Genomic DNA, 19775 nt, shown 5'->3' with positions numbered 1-19775 from the left:
TTTCAAACTGGCCACCAATCCAGCTGTTATAATGGTTTGGAAATGAGTGCAAACATACCCTCATCATTAAACATAAAACTGAAAGCCATTGTGAATGAATTTGAACTGGAGTGCTGCAATTCTGTAGGGATTTGAGCTGAAAACATGGGCCATACCAGAATATAAATCCTCCAACTATAATAAATAATTAACAAAATACTTTGCTTTCCTCAAAGCCCATTGGTGCTTAGTACTCTTATCTTTTTATACATAACCTAATGACAACTACTGTTTGACTGCTTGTCCAGCATGTTTAGACAGTCTTTCCCTTTAAAAACAACATTTTACTAGTCAGATAACTCTATAACTCTATAACTATTAAAGGTATATATGTATAAACTTCAGTCCATGCAGAAACTTCTATTTTTGCCCTGGCTGTGTGGTTATTCTGTTGTTATTCTGTTGCAGGCAAAATGGCAGATGGCTTTGGTAAGGAGCTTCGGAGGAAACATGCTTTGTCTCATCCTTTCTGAAGACGTCCTAGGGGTGGGTTGTGCTGAATAACTAAAATAAAGATAAAAAAGGCAAACCGTTGGAGCAGGGATTCTTGGAAACATATATTTTTAATTTTAATAGCAATTGTAATAGTGGTTTAACAATTAACATATGAATTGTTTTAACAGCAATTTGATTGTGTACAATTATGAGGTGGAGAAGCTTCTCCATTGATGTTTTTCTGACCATTCGCAAGAGCTTCAGGAGGTAAGTCCCTTTTGCAGCAGCAGCTGTAAAAAAAAAAAAAAAAAAAAAAGATACAATGAATTAATATGAATTTAGATAGACTAAATACAACAGAGTACAGAACTGTAGAAACATGCTGAATGATTTGTAACTCAGTGTGCATTCTTAGTGATGCATTCCCAGTATATGGACTACAGTCTATTGTTTTCTCAGCTGTACCTAATGTCAGTAACTTTTGAGGATATTTCAATCTTTACATAACAGTAAAGGGAGGTACAGTTATTCAGGTTTATTAACTGAAGAACAGCTGAGTGTCAGTGTAGTGCAGGAAGATATCGGACACTCACCCTGCCCGACACCTGCTTTACGTAGTCGTGTGTTTTTGAAGCCTGGCTGAGAAGTGCACAGTAGCATGTTCATGGCCTTTGCCTTATCAGTTGCTAAGGTAATGGAGATATTATGTGGTTGGGGAAAGTTAATCTTGCCAAGGTTATGTGAAATGTTTCTCTCGCAATAGCACTGGAAATGTAGGCTACAGCAGATAAAGAGCAGGAATCCAGTTTCGAGACACAGTAAGTCTGTTATCTGTACTACAGTTGTAGCTGAAAGTAATCACACCCTGCATTTGAAACAGTGTTAAACGCTGATTAGTTTAGTTTAACAAATATTTAATTTATTCAACTATATTGAATATATATTCGAATTGACTGCACTGAGTTAGCACAAGGCTGGATGTCCACTCTATAACGTCCTTATGATTAAACTTCAAACGCCTAAAGGTGGGCAAGTGAGGATAGTGCTACAAAAGCACAGGAAACTGTGGTTTTATCATGAAACCAACAAAACACATTTATTACAAGTTTATAAAACAAAAGCTGATAAAATCCTCACTCTGGATATGGGGATCTTCTAAATAACAAATTAGGATTATGCCTGCAATAGACTTTTATCATACTGTAGTCAAAGTGAATTGAAAACAAGGCTCCGTGTGCACCTGAAGGGGTGCTCTGATGTTGTATTTGACTGCATTAACATTACTTAACAAATTAATTAGGGTTGTTCCTGCTATTGCCTTTAAGAGATAATAACTGAAACTTTTGTTCCGTACTGCCACAACTCAGTGTTAAAAGAACTGCCTCCTATCCTCCAGTTTGAATAAACCTGCACTTCATTTCGATTTGTGGTTCCTCTGCTGTTCTCTCGGTTGAACCTGCTGTAGGACACCTTTGGTGCTTCCTTTCACATTTAACACCTTGATCAAATCTCCCCTGAAAACGAAAGAGATTTTGCACAGGCACTGATCTTAGCTTCAGTCCGTAAAGTATGCATCTAAGTCCTTAAGTCTACTTTGGTGAAAACTAAAGCAATTTGTTGGAGGCAAAGTGTTTAATTACAATGTATAGTATATTTATTTTAAAATTCTTAGGTCGATATTGTTGAAAATGAAAGAGATTAGGCACAAACACAGTTTTTAGCTTCAGTGTGTGAAGCATGCTTATTTTTAAGTCTATCAAGCTTTCACTTTATTTATATTTCTCAAAGTGTTTAGGCTTGCAGGAGTATGCAATCCCTTTCATCTCTGCAAATCGAGCCTTCAGATATAGCGCATCAGAGCTGGGGGTCGATACTTGAAGAGGCTGCAGAAGTAAGATGCTATAGTATGCTTATTGTGGTGTAATTTCAACAGTACATAAAAAATTACAGGGAAGACTGGATCTTAAGCAAAAAGGAAAAAGCACGTCACATTCAGGTTTTAAAGGGCTTGTCTCATATTTATAATAATTCAAAAATAAGCACAATGTTCAAAAGAAGTACAGTTAATGGATATCTGGGATATACCAATCTGTAAAGAAGTGTTGGTGTCAGTACAAACTGTAAGTGCAATAAACCACTAGCTTTTCAGAACACACACATATTTAAAACAGTCGTATGGTTAATATTCCAAGCCAAGCAACAACAAAGAAAGGGTTATTGGTCAGCCTTATCACCTGTGTGGTGTGAAATGTGTCTCAGGCGATGCAGGCTGCTGCCTGTTTTTGTGATCGGAATAGGGATATATTGAGGACCCAATGAAACCCTAATGAGTAATGCATACAGCAGCAGGATCTACGGTGCCTTCCAGGTACGGACACACCCTACTCTTGAGTCAGCCACAGCAAAGGGAGGCCAACTGTCTCAGCGTGAGGAAGAATGCAACCTTCGGGCAACCCGCGTGAATGTGATACGACCTTGTGACCTTTTGGCCTCTCAACACCACTAAGTGGTTCACACCCATAATGCAACGGGCAATGAAGTGTGAATGATCTGGTGAACAAATTACATTTTTTTGATGAGGGTACTCTTGTTCTGGAAAATAAAAAACAGACAAAAAGGAAAGATTTATTTTTAAGAAACGCACCAGTTCAGCGGCTGTACTTGACTGGGGTCCTCTGGGAGCTCCACTCCTCGCGTCTCCGGCAGAAGCAGACTGAGGATGCCTGCGCTCAGAGAGAAGGCGCCCACCAGGATGTACAGCAGGACCTGATTATACATTCCTGAAAGACAGCAAAGGTAAACAAGCAGTTAAACAAGTAAACAATTGACCCTCCTTGTCAAAACTGAAATATTCAAAATACAGGGAAAACACTCTATATGAAATGAGTGTGTTAAATACCATGCTATAAAATCAGTGCATTGTAATCAGTGGCATTACAATTACTTATCTATCTACATTATATGTCTTCCAAGTACTTGTTGCATAATTCATACATACTAAATGACCAAAACCAGGAAACCAATGCCAGCTGCCATGCCAAAGATGACAAATCCAGAATGATCATGATTTTCATTTTAACAATGAGACTGCCCCACACGAGACCGATTGAAATAAATGTAACTTAATGTCATCTGCATACATATGGAAAGTTACACCCTGATGATTCCCTGAGGCGATCCAGGGGAAGCAGATAAATCGTGAAAACGATAGGTCCTGCTATAGATGTCTCAGGTACTCTATACGATATATATTATATACCTCAGGCAGTCACCAGTATTATATATATAGATCCAGCAGCAGATCAATAAAGGCTGATGATGATGATGATGATATATATAACAAGCCAATCCATAATTAAAAGCCGTAATGAAAGTCCATAAACACAATCCACAGTCGATTCTTCTTCGATTTCTTCGCTCCCGACTCTCCAGGCATCCCTCTTGCCACTCCACACCAGGAACTGATTCCTGATTTATCGAGGAGGGGATCCAGTCGTGGGAAAGCAGCAGGTCAGGTGGAAGCGGAAGGAAGTGACATCAGGTTTTCCTAAACTGCAGCACCTATTCCCGCATTCTCCACCACTTGTGACACAATGTGGCTGTGATCACAATGCTGGGGGGGGCTCTTAAAACACACAGGCAAGGGATGTGGTGAAAGATGTAATTATTTATTATACACTTCTCATACGCTAAACAAAATAGAACAATCTAAGAAAAGCCTAACTCTTATTTGAGTCTACGTACACCTCACACAGTTCCCCCGGGTACACAAATTACTGATGAATGACACGAACACAACTAAACAGAAACAAGACCATTCAAAATCCAAAGCTGTAATTAAAGTCTATAAATACAATCCATTACTGTAGTAAATTCTCCTTCGATCATTCTTTTTACTCACTCGCTCCCAGCTCCCCATGACCAATATATTTCTGATTTAAGAGTTTTAAGAGAAAAACGGTGAAGTGATGTGACAGCAGAAACCCGGGGATTAATTTTGAATGTAAAGCACGAGACTATACTCTGCAGGAACTAACTGTGTTTTAAGAGCAGAATGAATGTGTAGATTCAGACTTAATAGAAAATTAATTGGAACAGCTGGACTCCTGACAGCACTTGACACACTTTAAAATACCTATGTAAAAAAACTATTACCCATAAATACATTTAAAAACCACTTATCACGTAATAAGTCGACTCTGTGTGGCACAGTACTGCAGGACAGATACAGCAGCTTAGTTCTGCTCCCGGTCATGACACATCTCAACCAGTAGAGGTCTCTATAAGTCAAACCTGAATTAAATATATAGTTGAAATAAAATAGGTTAATAGATAATTACCTAGATTTAAAACACCTGTATGAAAAGCCTGTGTGTGACAGAAAAGAGAAGGTAAGAGAATTCTGTCCAACTTAAAGACCATGTGCATAGCAAGGACAGTACACGAATTCTGTATTTGACATGCCATTGATACTGTAAAACTAACAGATTCCTTGTTTACTCTGCAACACCAGCAAAGTCATTGCAGTACTGAAATTGTTTGTGTCCCAAACACTCACTAAATTCGAGGGAAACGAGGCGAAGCCACAAATTAACAAATTGCCATTAGATTAGTGTAGAGTAAACACTGTTGACTGTGTGTTACGTATCTTGGATGTTACGCACTTACAGAAATCTGTGTTTCAGAAGTTGTCAAGCAAATTATAATCAATATAGTATACACACTGATTTTCAATGTAATAATACAAAACTCTGAAATTACTTCCAGTTTATTGAAACAAACAAGTAAATGGGCTATTTCTCAGAGGAAAGAAGTGTTATCTCGTTGTGCAATAATATCGTTTGGTATGTTCATCAGCTTTAATTTTCCATTGAATTTTAGTTTCGTCCTTCTAATTAAATGCTAAGAGAATTGGCCACTCTCTGAGCTTCAGATCACCAGATTGTGCTTTCATATCTGCTAATTGAGGGAAATTAAAATGTGAAAAAACAAGCTATCTAACCCTCGGTCTATAAACATATATGTGTTACTTTTTTGCTTTATAACTGAATCGTTATACATTGACACAAAAACAGATCAATCAAGAGTTTTATAGAGATGTGTGATTTATCTGACCCCATCCTATCTTCTCCTTTGCCTGGACTGCATTTGAACTGTGTTGCTCTGTGACCCAGGTCTGGGGTAAAAGAAACGACAGGATAACTGCTCTGTATTATTGACTAAGATGGAAAAGGTTTCATGTTACCGACATACTAGCTTCAGGGACTTTGATGTGTAAAGAATGAAGAGACAGGCTCTGACTCTCCACTCCCACTTATCTTCCCAAGACTTGATGGAAATGTAATGCTTTGAAGGTAAAGTTGCAGCATTTTTCATCTGTGGGCTGAGTACTCTGCTACACGTTCATTTTTCATGCCACCGAGCACACACCTGTCACAGGGCAATAAGGATATCAAAGCAGCAAAGCGGACCTGAACTGATTTTAGAAAAGTGTTGTATATAAGAGTTTAGGGGATCTTCAGAAAATGTTGAACTAGTAAGACAAAGGATATTTATGAGTTCAATTTTAGACCTAAGATTTAAAAGACACATAAACCAGATGTCATGGGTTTGATTTTGATGTCTTTTTATCATTGCATTTAGATTACATATTGCCTTGACCATACACTTACAGAAGATATGGAACTGAACTGAACTTTGTAGACTAAACTAAACCAAAAGATACATAAGAAGCTTGCACAAATAAGACTGATGCTTATCGACAGAAAAACCCCAATTGGAAATATATTCATTTATTTACATTTTTATGAATTTATGTATGCATGCATGTATTTATTTATTGTATTCGTATTTATTATTTTTAAAATAAATAGCTACCTTGCAAGCCTTTGAATCTATTTTACAATTGTGGATATTACCCTGTTTTAGAAAATTAAATGAGCTGCCCTGTTTTTTCCCCACAGCAATTTCCCTTTGCACAAACTTCAGCTGGAATACACTAAGGTGTATTTCACAATTCAACAGAGCACAGAGTAATTAAGACAGTAAATCATACTGACTCACAGTACCTGCTGCTATGCCCTATTAAACCAACTAATGATAGACTTACCTGAAAACTCTCTGCTGTTTCAAAGGTCGTAAAATGCATGGATGTATTTTCTGCACTCTCCTTCCCCATTATTAATAAATATAATGTATAGTTGTCCACTTACACGTACACACCCTTGCATTTATCTCAATCTCTGTAACATAATCTCTTCGTCTCGATAGCTTCTTTAGTCCAGCTCTGATCTGTTCTTGTTTCAGTGTGTCTGGCCCATTGTCATTTGAATGTCTTCACTCATCCAGCGATGTCTCACATTCTTCTTTGTTCTCAGATCCATTTATTAGGTTTGATAGCTCTCCTTGTTATTCCAGGTGTGTATCTGTCCGTGGTTCCTTGTGTTGTTTGGTGTCTTTAGGTAATTTTTTTAATTCAATGACCGGGTTTCGGGGCTATATGTGAGCACTTGAGGCAAATTACCACAATTCCTTTCAATATTGTACCGTTTGTTCCAAATACACTCCATCCATTTTCTACTCTTCTTTCTGATTTCTTCCAAATTCCTGTATTTGAAGCTGTAGGTCTTCGGGTACTTTGACAAAGTAATGAGGCAAATTGCAAGTTGCTCAAATAAGCTCCATTGATCTTCATTCCCTTTTCTTTGAACACTTCACAGCTGTTGCTGTGAAGAATAATTCCTCCTGCTACTAATCAGAGTGATCAGCTGATTGGAGTTAATACAAAACTAAATAAACTATACAAGTGGCAAGTTCAAAACATGAGCAAGCATTAAGACACACACACACATATACATTATATATATATATATATATATATATATATATATATATATATATATATACCGATCAGCCATAACATTAAGTCCTGTAAGTTGCGAGGTGGGGCCTCCATGGATCGGACTTGTTTGGCCAGCACATCCCACAGACTCTCGATTGGATTGAGATCTGGGGAATTTGGAGGCCATGTCAATACCTTGAACTTGTGATTCATCAGACCAGGCCACCTTCTTCCATTGCTCCGTGGTCCAGTTCTGATGCTCACGTGCCCATTGTAGGCGCTTTCGGCAGTGGACAGGGGTCAGCATGGGCACCCTGACTGGTCAGCAGCTACGCAGCCCCATACGCAACAAACTGCGATGCGCTGTGTGTTCTGACACCTTTCTATCAGAACCAGCATTCACTTTTTCAGCAATTTGAGCTACAGTAGCTCGTCTGTTGGATCGGACCACACAGGCCAGCCTTCGCTCCCCACGTGCATCAATGAGCCTTGGCCGCTCATGACCCTGTCGCCGGTTCACCGCTTTTCCTTCCTTGGACCACTTTTGATAGGTACTGACCACTGCAGACCGGGAACACCCCACAAGAGCTGCAGTTTTGGAGATGCTCTGACCCAGTCGTCTAACCATCACAATGTGGCCCTTGTCAAAGTCGCTCAGATCCTTACGCTGCCCATTTTTCCTGCTTCTAACACATCAACTTTGAGGACAAAATGTTCACTTGCTGCCTAATATATCCCACCCACTGACAGGTGCCATGACAATGAGATTATCAGTGTTATTCACTTCACCTGTCAGTGGTCATAATGTTATGGCTGATCGGTGTATGTATATATATATATATATATATATATATATATATATATATACACTCACCTAAAAGATTATTAGGAACACAATACTAATACTGTGTTTGACCCCCTTTCGCCTTCAGAACTGCCTTAATTCTACGTGGCATTGATTCAACAAGGTGCTGAAAGCATTCTTTAGAAATGTTGGCCCATATTGATAGGATAGCATCTTGCAGTTGATGGAGATTTGTGGGATGCACATCCAGGGCACGAAGCTCCCGTTCCACCACATCCCAAAGATGCTCTATTGGGTTGCGATCTGGTGACTGTGGGGGCCAGTTTAGTACAGTGAACTCATTGTCATGTTCAAGAAACCAATTTGAAATGATTCGACCTTTGTGACATGGTGCATTATCCTGCTGGAAGTAGCCATCAGAGGATGGGTACATGGTGGTCATAAAGGGATGGACATGGTCAGAAACAATGCTCAGGTAGGCCGTGGCATTTAAACGATGCCCAATTGGCACTAAGGGGCCTAAAGTGTGCCAAGAAAACATCCCCCACACCATTACACCACCACCACCAGCCTGCACAGTGGTAACAAGGCATGATGGATCCATGTTCTCGTTCTGTTTATGCCAAATTCTGACTCTACCATCTGAATGTCTCAACAGAAATCGAGACTCATCAGACCAGGCAACATTTTTCCAGTCTTCAACTGTCCAATTTTGGTGAGCTTGTGCAAATTGTAGCCTCTTTTTCCTATTTGTAGTGGAGATGAGTGGTACCCGGTGGGGTCTTCTGCTGTTGTAGCCCATCCGCCTCAAGGTTGTACGTGTTGTGGCTTCACAAATGCTTTGCTGCATACCTCGGTTGTAACGAGTGGTTATTTCAGTCAAAGTTGCTCTTCTATCAGCTTGAATCAGTCGGCCCATTCTCCTCTGACCTCTAGCATCAACAAGGCATTTTCGCCCACAGGACTGCCGCATACTGGATGTTTTTCCATTTTCACACCATTCTTTGTAAACCCTAGAAATGGTTGTGCGTGAAAATCCCAGTAACTGAGCAGATTGTGAAATACTCAGACCGGCCCGTCTGGCACCAACAACCATGCCACGCTCAAAATTGCTTAAATCCCCTTTCTTTCCCATTCAGACATTCAGTTTGGAGTTCAGGAGATTGTCTTGACCAGGACCACACCCCTAAATGCATTGAAGCAACTGCCATGTGATTGGTTGGTTAGATAATTGCATTAATGAGAAATTGAACAGGTGTTCCTAATAATCCTTTAGGTGAGTGTATATATATATATATATATATATATATATATATATATATATTTGACAATAAATAGTCAATACCTTTTAAATTTCTGGAATTTCACAAATAGTATATAGCAGCTGCATCCATTTAGCAAAGGATATTTTCATTGTAAACATATGGCAAAGTTAAAAACTTTTCCTGTCTAAAATCATTCTGGGATTATGCAGCCAGGTGGTTAACCATGAAGCGAATGGATAATTCAGGCAGAGCACTCATAAAACTGACTAACAGTGACACCTAGTTTATACTGTATGTAACACAGCTTGTCCAGTAGCCAGAATAATACAGCCCAACCAATGAACTCAACATCCAATGGGCAGCAAAATAAATATTTTTAAACTTAGACATCTCAGGGGCTGTGTGTCTGAATTTGTCCACACCTTCTTTTCGCTAAAAGAGTGGAGGCTACTCTGCCCTCCTGCCCAGGGCTGCCCACTGGACAGACATGCTAGGTTATGCTGCGTCCCTTTTTTGGGCAGGAGTAATTTGAAGGGCGAGGCAAAAAGCAGATCTACTGATGGTGGCATAAACAAGAGTTCTCCTGACTGGACAGGCACTTACCGATGTAGGGGAGAAAGGGCGAGAGGGTGCTGCCGATCTTGGACGACACCGAGCTGATGCCCAGTCCCATACTCCGCACCACCGTTGGGTAGAGTTCCGCCACAATGATGTACATCACAGAGAAGGCGGCAGTGATTCCGAATTTACCCACCATTAACAACAAATTACTGATGATACTGAGGTCTGCAAAATGGAGAAAGGAAACAATGACACTGTGTACCAGTAAGGGAACCACTCTTCCAGTTACAACTCCTCATCAATTCAGCCTGACTGCATTCAAATTCGCCCTACTGGCAGGGCTTATTTGAGTGGTGCACGGGGCAGCTCTTACTGGAGGGAACCAGCAGGATCAGCAGCAGCAGCACTCCTGCAGAGAGCAACGTGGAGGAGACAATCACTCGTCGCCGAGCTATCTTTAGCACGAGCCAGACTCCAGTGTTGGCAGCAATGTCCATTAGTGCCGAGTAGAAACAGTTGAGGTAGGGATCTCCATTCATGTTTGGCGTGTTCAGACATAATCCGTAGTAACTGATGGTTATGACGAACCTGATGAAGAAAAATGTATTTGAAATTGCTCCCGGACATACTACACAAAGCTATTGTTATTTATAATTATGTTACATATGAACTCACCAGAGAATGACATTGAGGATGGTGATGTTCCTGATATTAGCGGTTTTCACAAGGTCACCATACGTGTACGAGCGCTTAGCCGTCTCAGAATCAGTCTTTTGCTGAAATAGAGATAGAGGTGATGGGTGCACTGGAAGCCAACAAATACATATGATCGATCTGAGGTCAGCTAAGAGCAAAATATATCACATTGTCTCGAAAAGCAACAATAATACAATTTTATTTTCAGAGCATGGTCAAAAATGATCAATTAGAACTGCAGAGTACAGAGTAGAACTGATCACTTCAAGGGACAAATTATTGTTGGATCCGTGCCACTGGATTTATTAATGTCCAAGACTGAATAAGTGTTGATATTGCAGCATACTGTAAACAGTTTAGTAAGAGAAAAAAGGAAAGAAAATAAGCAACGAAACTATGTCATTACATAACGTTATGAAATTAAAACTTCATGCATGAGATTCAAATTTGGGTGAAGGTCGCCCTCTGCTGTTAATGACCTCTTACAACACATAATTGGTTAACGGTGTTAAGATACAACACATAGTAAAATACTGAAACATTGCGTTTATTGTATTTTCACATTGTGTTGAACACAACTACATCTCCTCCACAACATTATTGAGTTCTGTTTGTGGTCTGGAAAGCGTTAAACAGTTGTATCTATAGGTTTTATCTGCAAATCTAGTACGATTGGGGAACATTTGTTTTGTCAGTATGTCTGGGAGAAACCTAACTACAAAGTCAACAGGAAAACTCACGCTAATCACGATTATACATAATATTGTTTCGTGTTCATCTACAGGGGTACGTAATTTAGTTTTGCATCCTGTATTGTTTACAATTATATTTAACATACAGCAATTGACAACAACAGCAATTTTAGTGGTTCACAGGTTATGAGACACAGATGTAATATCTCTCTCCCGGCCCAGGATAGCGCCAGGAGATTGTGTTGGTACGTCTTATGAAAAAGAGATTCAGTGCCTTTTACCATGAGCTGAATGGAGTCCTCTGCCTTAAATATGACCTCTGGCGGGGTGACGTTGTTCATTTTGGCAGCTGCTCGAATGATGGCCTCGGCCTCCTTGATTCGGCCCTGGGAGAGCAGCCATCTCGGAGACTCCGGGATAAACCTGTTGGGTGTCATGGAAAAATGCCTTGGTGCCTTTTTACCATGCGATGACATTTGCTCTAGCTTTCATTTACAGAAAACTTTAACCTTCACCACTAAAGCCCTCCTTAGTCACAATGTTTAATTGTATTCAAGGCAAAAACCTCTTATTGGTAGACTGCTGGCTTTCAAACTTTGATAACCATCACTACCTGCCTTAAAAGTGGCAATTATTGCTATTAATCCCTGTCTGGTTCTACATTAGAAATTAAAGCCATTGAAAATCAAATCTTGTTAGTTAGGTAGTAATACAAAAACAACTGGACCAGTGAGATTTGCTCTCAACAACTCTTACTTTTCCCTAGAGAAATTATGTATTAATTACTCTAACAGGTTGATTACTCTGTATCATCTGATCTCAGATTGAAGATTGAGTCCCTTCTCTGGATAGCAACGGTGAATGAATGTATGGTTTTTCCTCAGATCACTGTGATGGAGTTGAGCAAGAGACTGAGATTAACCACCATTAGATCTTAATGAGAACATAATTAGATGACCCTATCTATCGATCACAAAGCAATAGAAAAACTCATCAACTTTGTTTAAGCCATTAGAAAAAGTGGAAATGTGATCATTAAGGGAAAATGGGTATCAAAAATGTCATGGAATGAGACTGAGGTCTTTGTGCTGGAGGATTACAAATGCTGTTGTCATCCAAGGATTATGACATAATGAGAAACACCCTGGGTTGCTTTGTGACAATGACACAAACAGAATCAACGTAGAGGACGTACGAGGAAACTTTCTGAAAGAAAAGACGAAAAATGCAACTCAGTCTAGTTAATCAGGGAATTCTAGAAAAATGTGTTCCATTTGACTGAATGCCTTCAATTATGCTGGAATGTATTTGAAATTAATCGTCTGGAAGGGAATGTTGAGGGGAGTGTTTCTTAATTACAGACTGTCAGAGAACACATGAGAACGTCTTCAGAGCATGTGGAATCAGGGTCAGGGTTTTTGTTTTTGTTTTATTGCTTCAGACTGAGAAAAATGTTGTTTGTGGAGACACAGCACACAGACAACCCACTAAACACCCGAGAGAGCACTACTGGTTTATATATTGACTGAAAATAAATCAACTTATTATTAAACAGAATGCCAGTGTCACAATTCTTACATCTGGGGTTACTCAGTTTGAACCCTTTTTTATAATGCACTGAACTGAGATATTCAGCCATTTGTTAGCGCAGTGGCTTTCTGTGAGCCCTCCAGTGGATCCCAGAGTCCAAAAGTGCTACACTTACCACCACAGAGGTATGTAAAGTAATCCCGGTAGTGACAGGACTAACAGGAGGATCCTCCAGCTCCTGATGAAATAGGCACAGAGAGGCAGGATGGCATATCCCAGTCCATAGAAGGCACACACCCCAACCGTGGAAAAAGCTTCTCGAGCGTTCTTGCCCAGAATCTCAGTACCTAAACCAGAAAAAATACGTTCACACTTGACTTGAGACATGACTTTGTTGCTGTTAGTTAATCATCATCCCCAAAACATGCTTTAGTTAATCAAGCTCCGAACTTCCAAGTCTTCCTAAACTCAGCTTCCCAGCAAACACATTTCTTTCTGGCAATGTTGTTGGAGGTTGAAGTTTGGTTTTATTTTGATTCTGAGAAAGATGCTGTGAGAAATATATTGCCTAAACATATAACCACATGGTCCATTAATGTTCTCTGTTTGTTGCTCAATAATGTTGTCAGCACATATCAGATGTCCCTCTCTGGAACCACACTTATCACCCATGCACCCATACTATTTTGCATGCACATATAAGGTATATTTTGTTAGATAATTGTATTCATCCATCTGTTAATTCTGTGTATTTTGATTTTGTCATTTGCAAATATTAGAACATAAGAAAGTTTACAATCGAGAGGAGGCCATTCGCCCCATCATGCTCGTTTGGTGTCCATTAATAACTAAGTGATCCAAGGATCCTATCCAGTCTGTTTTTGAATGTTCCCAAATTTTCAGCATCAACCACATCGCTGGGGAGTTTGTTCCAGATTGTGACGCCTCTGTGTGAAGAAGTGTCTCCTGTTTTCTGTTTTGAATGCCTTGAAGCCCAATTTCCATTTGTGTGGTTTGTTTTTGTGAGGGTTGGAATAAGCCTCTTGAGAGATACTTCTTTCTGCTACTCATGAACATAGACATTATCAAGTAATTGTTTGTAGTTATCTATCAGGGGTGGGTCAGAGTTTGCATTTACTGCAGCCACAGGCCAGGCTTACAGATGACATTGCTGTGGCTGGGAAGACAGGTTTTTCTATTGTAAGAAAGCGCCTTGGCCATCCAAAAGGGTTCGGCCTGTATAACGCAGGGCGGCACAAAAAGTTGAACCATTTAAGACAGGCAGAACAGGTTCACAGAAGCAGAAGTCCCAAATGACAGGATGGATACCTTTTACCTTGCTTGCAGTCATCCAGTCATTTAATCCTTGCTGGACAACGTGGCACTTAACCTTTAAATGCACGGCTTTACACTTACCCTGTACTTATTATTGACCTTTGAACTGCCTTCATAGTAAATGTATCTCTACTATTCGTAGTTATGCCTGTTTTGACTCCACTGCATAGAACTACTGATGTAACTATCGCCATGTTTCCTGCTCTGACCCACCTCTTCTTCCAATATTAATATTATTATTAGCATTAGCATTGTTTAGAAGAGTCCATTTTACATACTAAAGACAACCATCCAACTACAACTAAAAAATGCAGTAACAACGCAATTATTCTTTTAAACGCATTCTGATTTCAGACACCTTTAAAGGTACAACATGATCATAATTAATAAAGGAAATAAGCTTGTTAAGCTTGAGGTAATCCTTAGGGAGCTATAGAGAATCACAGTAGTTTAACATACCTAAAACAAAAGCTGCAACATAATTCGAAATCTGTCCCATGCCGAAAAAGAAGCCGAGTACACAAAACAGCTCCCAGCTATTTGATGCCACCTGTAGTAGACCGAAGATTGTCTGCATAGCCATGGTGGCAAAGAATATTGGTTTCCTTCCATATCTGAAATAGAAAGTTTAAAAGTTTTTTGTTGTTTTTTTCTGAAGGAGGGCAGTAAGAAAATAAGCGAAAATAAGCCGTTGTGTAATAATAAAACACAATGAGATGCTAAACGTTTGCAAAAGAATGGAAACTTTTAAATTTTATCAGAAAGGAAAAATGACTTCATAACACAAGGAACATCTTGACACAAGACACTACAGATATTGTAACTTCTATAAAAACGTCTGAAATCCATTAGAATAGCTCTCACATCATTATCATGACAGCTGTCATCCAGTCAGATATCACATTTAAATCATTCCAACAATAACAACAAAAATCAGTTTAAATCATCAGTTTAAAAAAACTTGGATAACTTTTTTTTTTGGCAAATATATGTTCAGTTTCTTCACAAATCGGTAATTTAGGGTGACATATAAAACCAACAGGACTAGAGGTCTCAAGCTACATTTACTATTGTATCTTCAGTTATGTACATGATTTTTTAAATCTTATAAAATTTAAATTAATTTATATCATATTAACACAAAATGTAAACATACCAAAACCATGAGTCATCACTGAAGGTGAGCGTATGTATGTGCTTTATTTGTTTGTTTGTTTGTGTGTTTAACTTGTATCACATTAACATATCCACATTTAAACCATATGTAATCATATTGTTGTTCGTTTATAGGGTAGCTTTTTTCCCTGAATATGAGCCTTGTTTATGGAAGTGCCCATGCATTCTCCCTGTTCTGGTACGATGAAACGTGGATCAAAATGAAGAAAATTCCTCTCCAGGAAAAGGACTCATTTTAAAGCTGTCGGAAATTCCATGCAGAATTCGACTGAAAGCTGAAGACATACCTGTCTGAGATATGGCCACCTATAAAGGAACCAGACACCACTCCAAGGAAAAAGACAGTCAGGCTGAAAGGGACTTTCCAGTCATTTGTGCACACCAGATCCCACTGTGGACAAGAAAGGAAAGAGAACAAGTTCACAGAGTCAGAGTGGTGCTGAAACAAATTACGGCCACAGAGAGAGACAGGGTCAGTCACACACTTGTGAGAATGGCTTAAAATACAAGGACGGTCTTCCCTTCATCACCTGCAATTCACATGAAAATGTTGAGGTTGTACTAAACAGGATTAATGCAATACCAGTACCTATACTGCATCAGGGTTTATTTTTTAGCAGTGGTGCATTTTTGAGTGTTTATCCTGTTCAATTTACTAGGATCTTTACACTTTTAACATGGTTTTACTATTGTTGTACCACTGCTGTACAGTGGTATGCCACGCGCCTACACTGTGCTTTACTACACTCCACTGTGTATAAACCATGGTCTGCCAAAGTGTACAAGCCTTAGAAATATGCATCATGGGATACCCACTGTTCAGTGTAGTAAAACACAGTGCATGGATGTTGGGCCCATGGGAAATCAATGTAGAAACTATGGTAAAACCACAATAAGTCCTATATTTATCAGGGCACACTTGTACAGTGGACGTGCCTGCACTCAGTTGCAAAGGTATAGACCCTTTACAGTGGATTGGACAATGACAGAAAGTAAGTAGTTGGGGGGTGGCTTGATGTTTAGCACAATAGTTACATGTGCAAAGCTGATGGAGATATATTGAACAGAATGCCTGTGTTTTCTGTCTCAGTTTCATGTGGTGTAGTTATATTTGTTTTGCACAAACTTGAACAGCCAGTGGAGTTGGACAACTTCCCTGTACACAGTCAGTCTCTACAGACCATTGTTTTCTCCATTACCACACATTATATATTACATATGAAACATACCTTTATTTGTTGTTTTTTTGTGCCTGGACCAAGGGAAAGTTTTTTGTCTAGCTGTCTGCATGATTAATCTGCATATGCACCGTTGAATTGGATTCAAAATAATTATTCTCCAGCGCATTGCACTGTTTCATGCCAAGTTTCCCGTCGTTAAACTAAAACATTATTGCTTAATGATCCCCTGACTTGTAGCAACAACCTCAGCAACAAACCTTTTTTTGTGCATGAGAGGAGGGTCCTTGGCCAATCTATCTCATTTGGGTGCCAGCTGAAATACCTAAATGAAGCACACATTTCATCCAGCTGTTTCTTCACAGATCCCAGAGTTTTCTGCAAGCACAACATGGCTGGGTAACTTGTTGCAGACTGCCGTGACCCTTTTGGTGAGGACGTGCTTCCTGTTTTCTGTCTCAAAAGCATTTCCATTTTTTTTTTACCCTCTTGTCTGTGTCTTACTGTTGATAATGAAGAAATCAGTTTGGTTGACTTTAACCCCATTCATACTGAAACAATTTTGTAACACCTGTTATCCCTGTTTTCTGTGTGAATGGATCATTGCCGGCAAGTTTCCGGCTTTCAAACCATTGTGATTGGGGGGGCAACAGGAAAAAATCAGGCAAACGTTGCCGGCAATTTGCATTTCAGTGTGAATGGGGCTTTTGAGAGCTGGACTCCACAGTATGCCCTAGACCAGTGGTTTTCAAAAAAACGGTCCTGGAGTACCCCCTGCCCTGCTGGTTTTTGTTCCAACTGAGGCCTTAATTGCTTAATTGAATCCTTACTCGACCTAACAAAGCAATATACCATTAAATTAAGTAATTAAGACCTAGGTTGGAACAAAAACCAGCAGGGCAGGGGGTACCCCACGACCGGTTTGAAAACGTAGTAGAAAGTAGCCTCTGCCAAAAATTAACCACATTTGTACTTTGTGTGTCACAGGAAGGTCACAGTTTTCATTTTATCTAGGTCTACATTTTACTCTAGAGGTGCAATCTCTCAGCCGAGGAGCCAGAGTTATTTCTGGGAAAAGTGCCAAAGCTTTGGAAAACGCATTGGACAACCCTTTGTTAAAGAAACGTAAATACTCATGTGGATTTGGCTAATATATTTGGGAATTCTAGCATTCAGTTGTAATTGAGCCCTGTCCGTTTAAATCAGTCTCATAAAGGACACCATTTAACATTTAAACTCGTATATACAAAAGCTTAGCTGTTACCTAATCAGTTTTGAAACTCACTCCTAAAGTGCAGTATAACTGGAATAACTGGCTGTAAATAATGACTGTATGATAATGACTAATAAACAGCTTCAATGTAATACAATTTCACACATTTTTCACACTGTGAAGCTTTTGCGACATCCTGGGGGAAATGCATTCAAGATATTTGATTTCTATGAAATGTCGATGTTCTTTTCTTTAAAATAGATTTTATTATCTTGCCAATTCTGATCCTTTTCTGTTCATTGTTCCTCTGGGAAATAATCGTACTGGCTCCTGGATTCATTTGTTTCCTCAATTATTGTGAAGGGTCTTCTACTCAATTTTATTTCCTTATTAATACAGTGTTGGAGGCTACAGATTGTAGAATAAATGTTTTAAATGATTATTAATAAAAGGAAATCCCACGCACATCCAACTAATAAGTAGGTGCGCGGTACAGAAAACATGTAAGATCAAAAAAGGGAAACGCCGCACACTCAGCACAGCTCCAAAGTGCAAATCAAAGTATTTATTTTGCTCATGCATGGACAAAATAAATCATTGTATTTGTACTTTGGAGCTGTGCTGTGGCTATTCCCTTTTTTTTTGAGCTGGCTGCTTTAATTGATTGCCTCCTGTCGCTCATTCCCTTTCTCTAATGATGTACTACACCAAATCTGTATATTTGAAATGCATATTTTGGTATTTTGCACAGTGAAAACCCGAATGAATCTCCATATAGTGTTACCTAGCTTGTTAAAACAAGTATGTGAATAGACTGCACAGACAGACAGATAAAAGCAGCTTACCTCAGTTACTATAGTGGAGGTGTATCTTGCGGTGCTGAACTCCCATCCATCAAGGCAACTTTCTGTGTCGTTGCCCACTGCTGTCCCAGAGCCATTGACCCGTGTGTATCTCCTGCACTTACTCAGCGCCATCTCTCCATTGATCATCTCCAAAGGCACGGTCTCATTGCCAATATTGCCAAGCGCTGTGTTTATGGGAGGTGACCTGCAATGGTGCGGCGGCGTGTCTGCCAGGAACACCATGGACATCCCTGAATAGCCATTGGGGATGGTGCTGGTGCTGAGCAAAAAGAAAATGGATTTCTGAAACGGCCCCCATGTGCCCAGGAAAGAGGTGATTTCCTCGTAGTCTCTCATGGTCAATACGGAAATTGAGTACTGTCTTCCTGAATGCGTAAATAGTGTATTGATTTGGGTCTGTCAGAGTGGGAGCTGCAAATACCGGCCCCACTCAGCTAAGCACGTTGCATGTGCAATATAATAGTTGCAATACGACTTCTCTATTTTCTCTATGTCGGTCACTGTCGCCATATATATCCCCGGTCTTGCTCTTTCATTGTTGGTTATTTTTTCTGCACCATTGCCTTGCCTCGGCTGCGAGAGCATGTGGGTAACAGTATCCCAGACTTGCACTGATGTTTGTATCATTGTGTTTCCTCTTTAAACCCGCCTCTGTGGGCGTGTAATAATAGTTCACATTTGCCTGCAGCTTTTTTATTGACTTGTTGCTTCCTCTGCAGGTGACTGGGTTTAGTTAACAGCAAATTAAATCAAACCACAAAGACTTATTGGGCAGTTTTGTGTCGCACCCAGCTAAAGTAGGCTATTGCTGTTGTTGCATCTGTAATAAATACATGTATTACTAAAGGAAAAGGGGTGAAGTTGTTCTGTGAAGTCTGAAGCTGCGGGGTCTGAGACACTGGTTTTCTCTGCAGCTGTGCAGTTGCAGTACAAATGCATCATGATTATTGTTGTTGCAATTCAAATACAATGCTTTCAAATGCATAAAACCACACAGACACAGACACAGACACACAACCATTGAGCAGTGCAGATTCAAACTGCCCCAGCCGCCACCCTTCACCCTCTCACACGCACTGTGCCAGGAGAGACCACGCCGCCGCGGGGCTTTAGATACTGAGGCCCATGCTTTTGGTTTTCATA

General features: G+C 39.8%; 1 protein-coding gene across 1 annotated transcript; it reads right to left on the bottom strand.

The window, feature by feature from the left end:
- Positions 1-583: 583 nt before the first annotated feature.
- LOC136764281 (solute carrier family 22 member 4) lies at positions 584-19230 on the bottom strand. Its single transcript, XM_066718175.1, has 10 exons — positions 18612-19230; positions 15663-15766; positions 14659-14813; positions 13040-13211; positions 11616-11757; positions 10622-10722; positions 10320-10534; positions 9989-10171; positions 3119-3254; positions 584-764 (listed from the first exon to the last, which is right to left on the bottom strand). Exons 1-10 carry the CDS (start codon positions 18966-18968, stop codon positions 656-658), a joined length of 1674 nt encoding a protein of 557 aa, XP_066574272.1. The 5' UTR covers positions 18969-19230; the 3' UTR covers positions 584-655.
- Positions 19231-19775: the final 545 nt, after the last annotated feature.

This window comes from Amia ocellicauda, chromosome 12, assembly GCF_036373705.1.
Source record: "Amia ocellicauda isolate fAmiCal2 chromosome 12, fAmiCal2.hap1, whole genome shotgun sequence".
NCBI classification, from domain to species: domain Eukaryota; kingdom Metazoa; phylum Chordata; class Actinopteri; order Amiiformes; family Amiidae; genus Amia; species Amia ocellicauda.
Note: the sequence above shows the minus strand (reverse complement) of the source record. Positions and strands in the feature narration are given on the sequence as shown.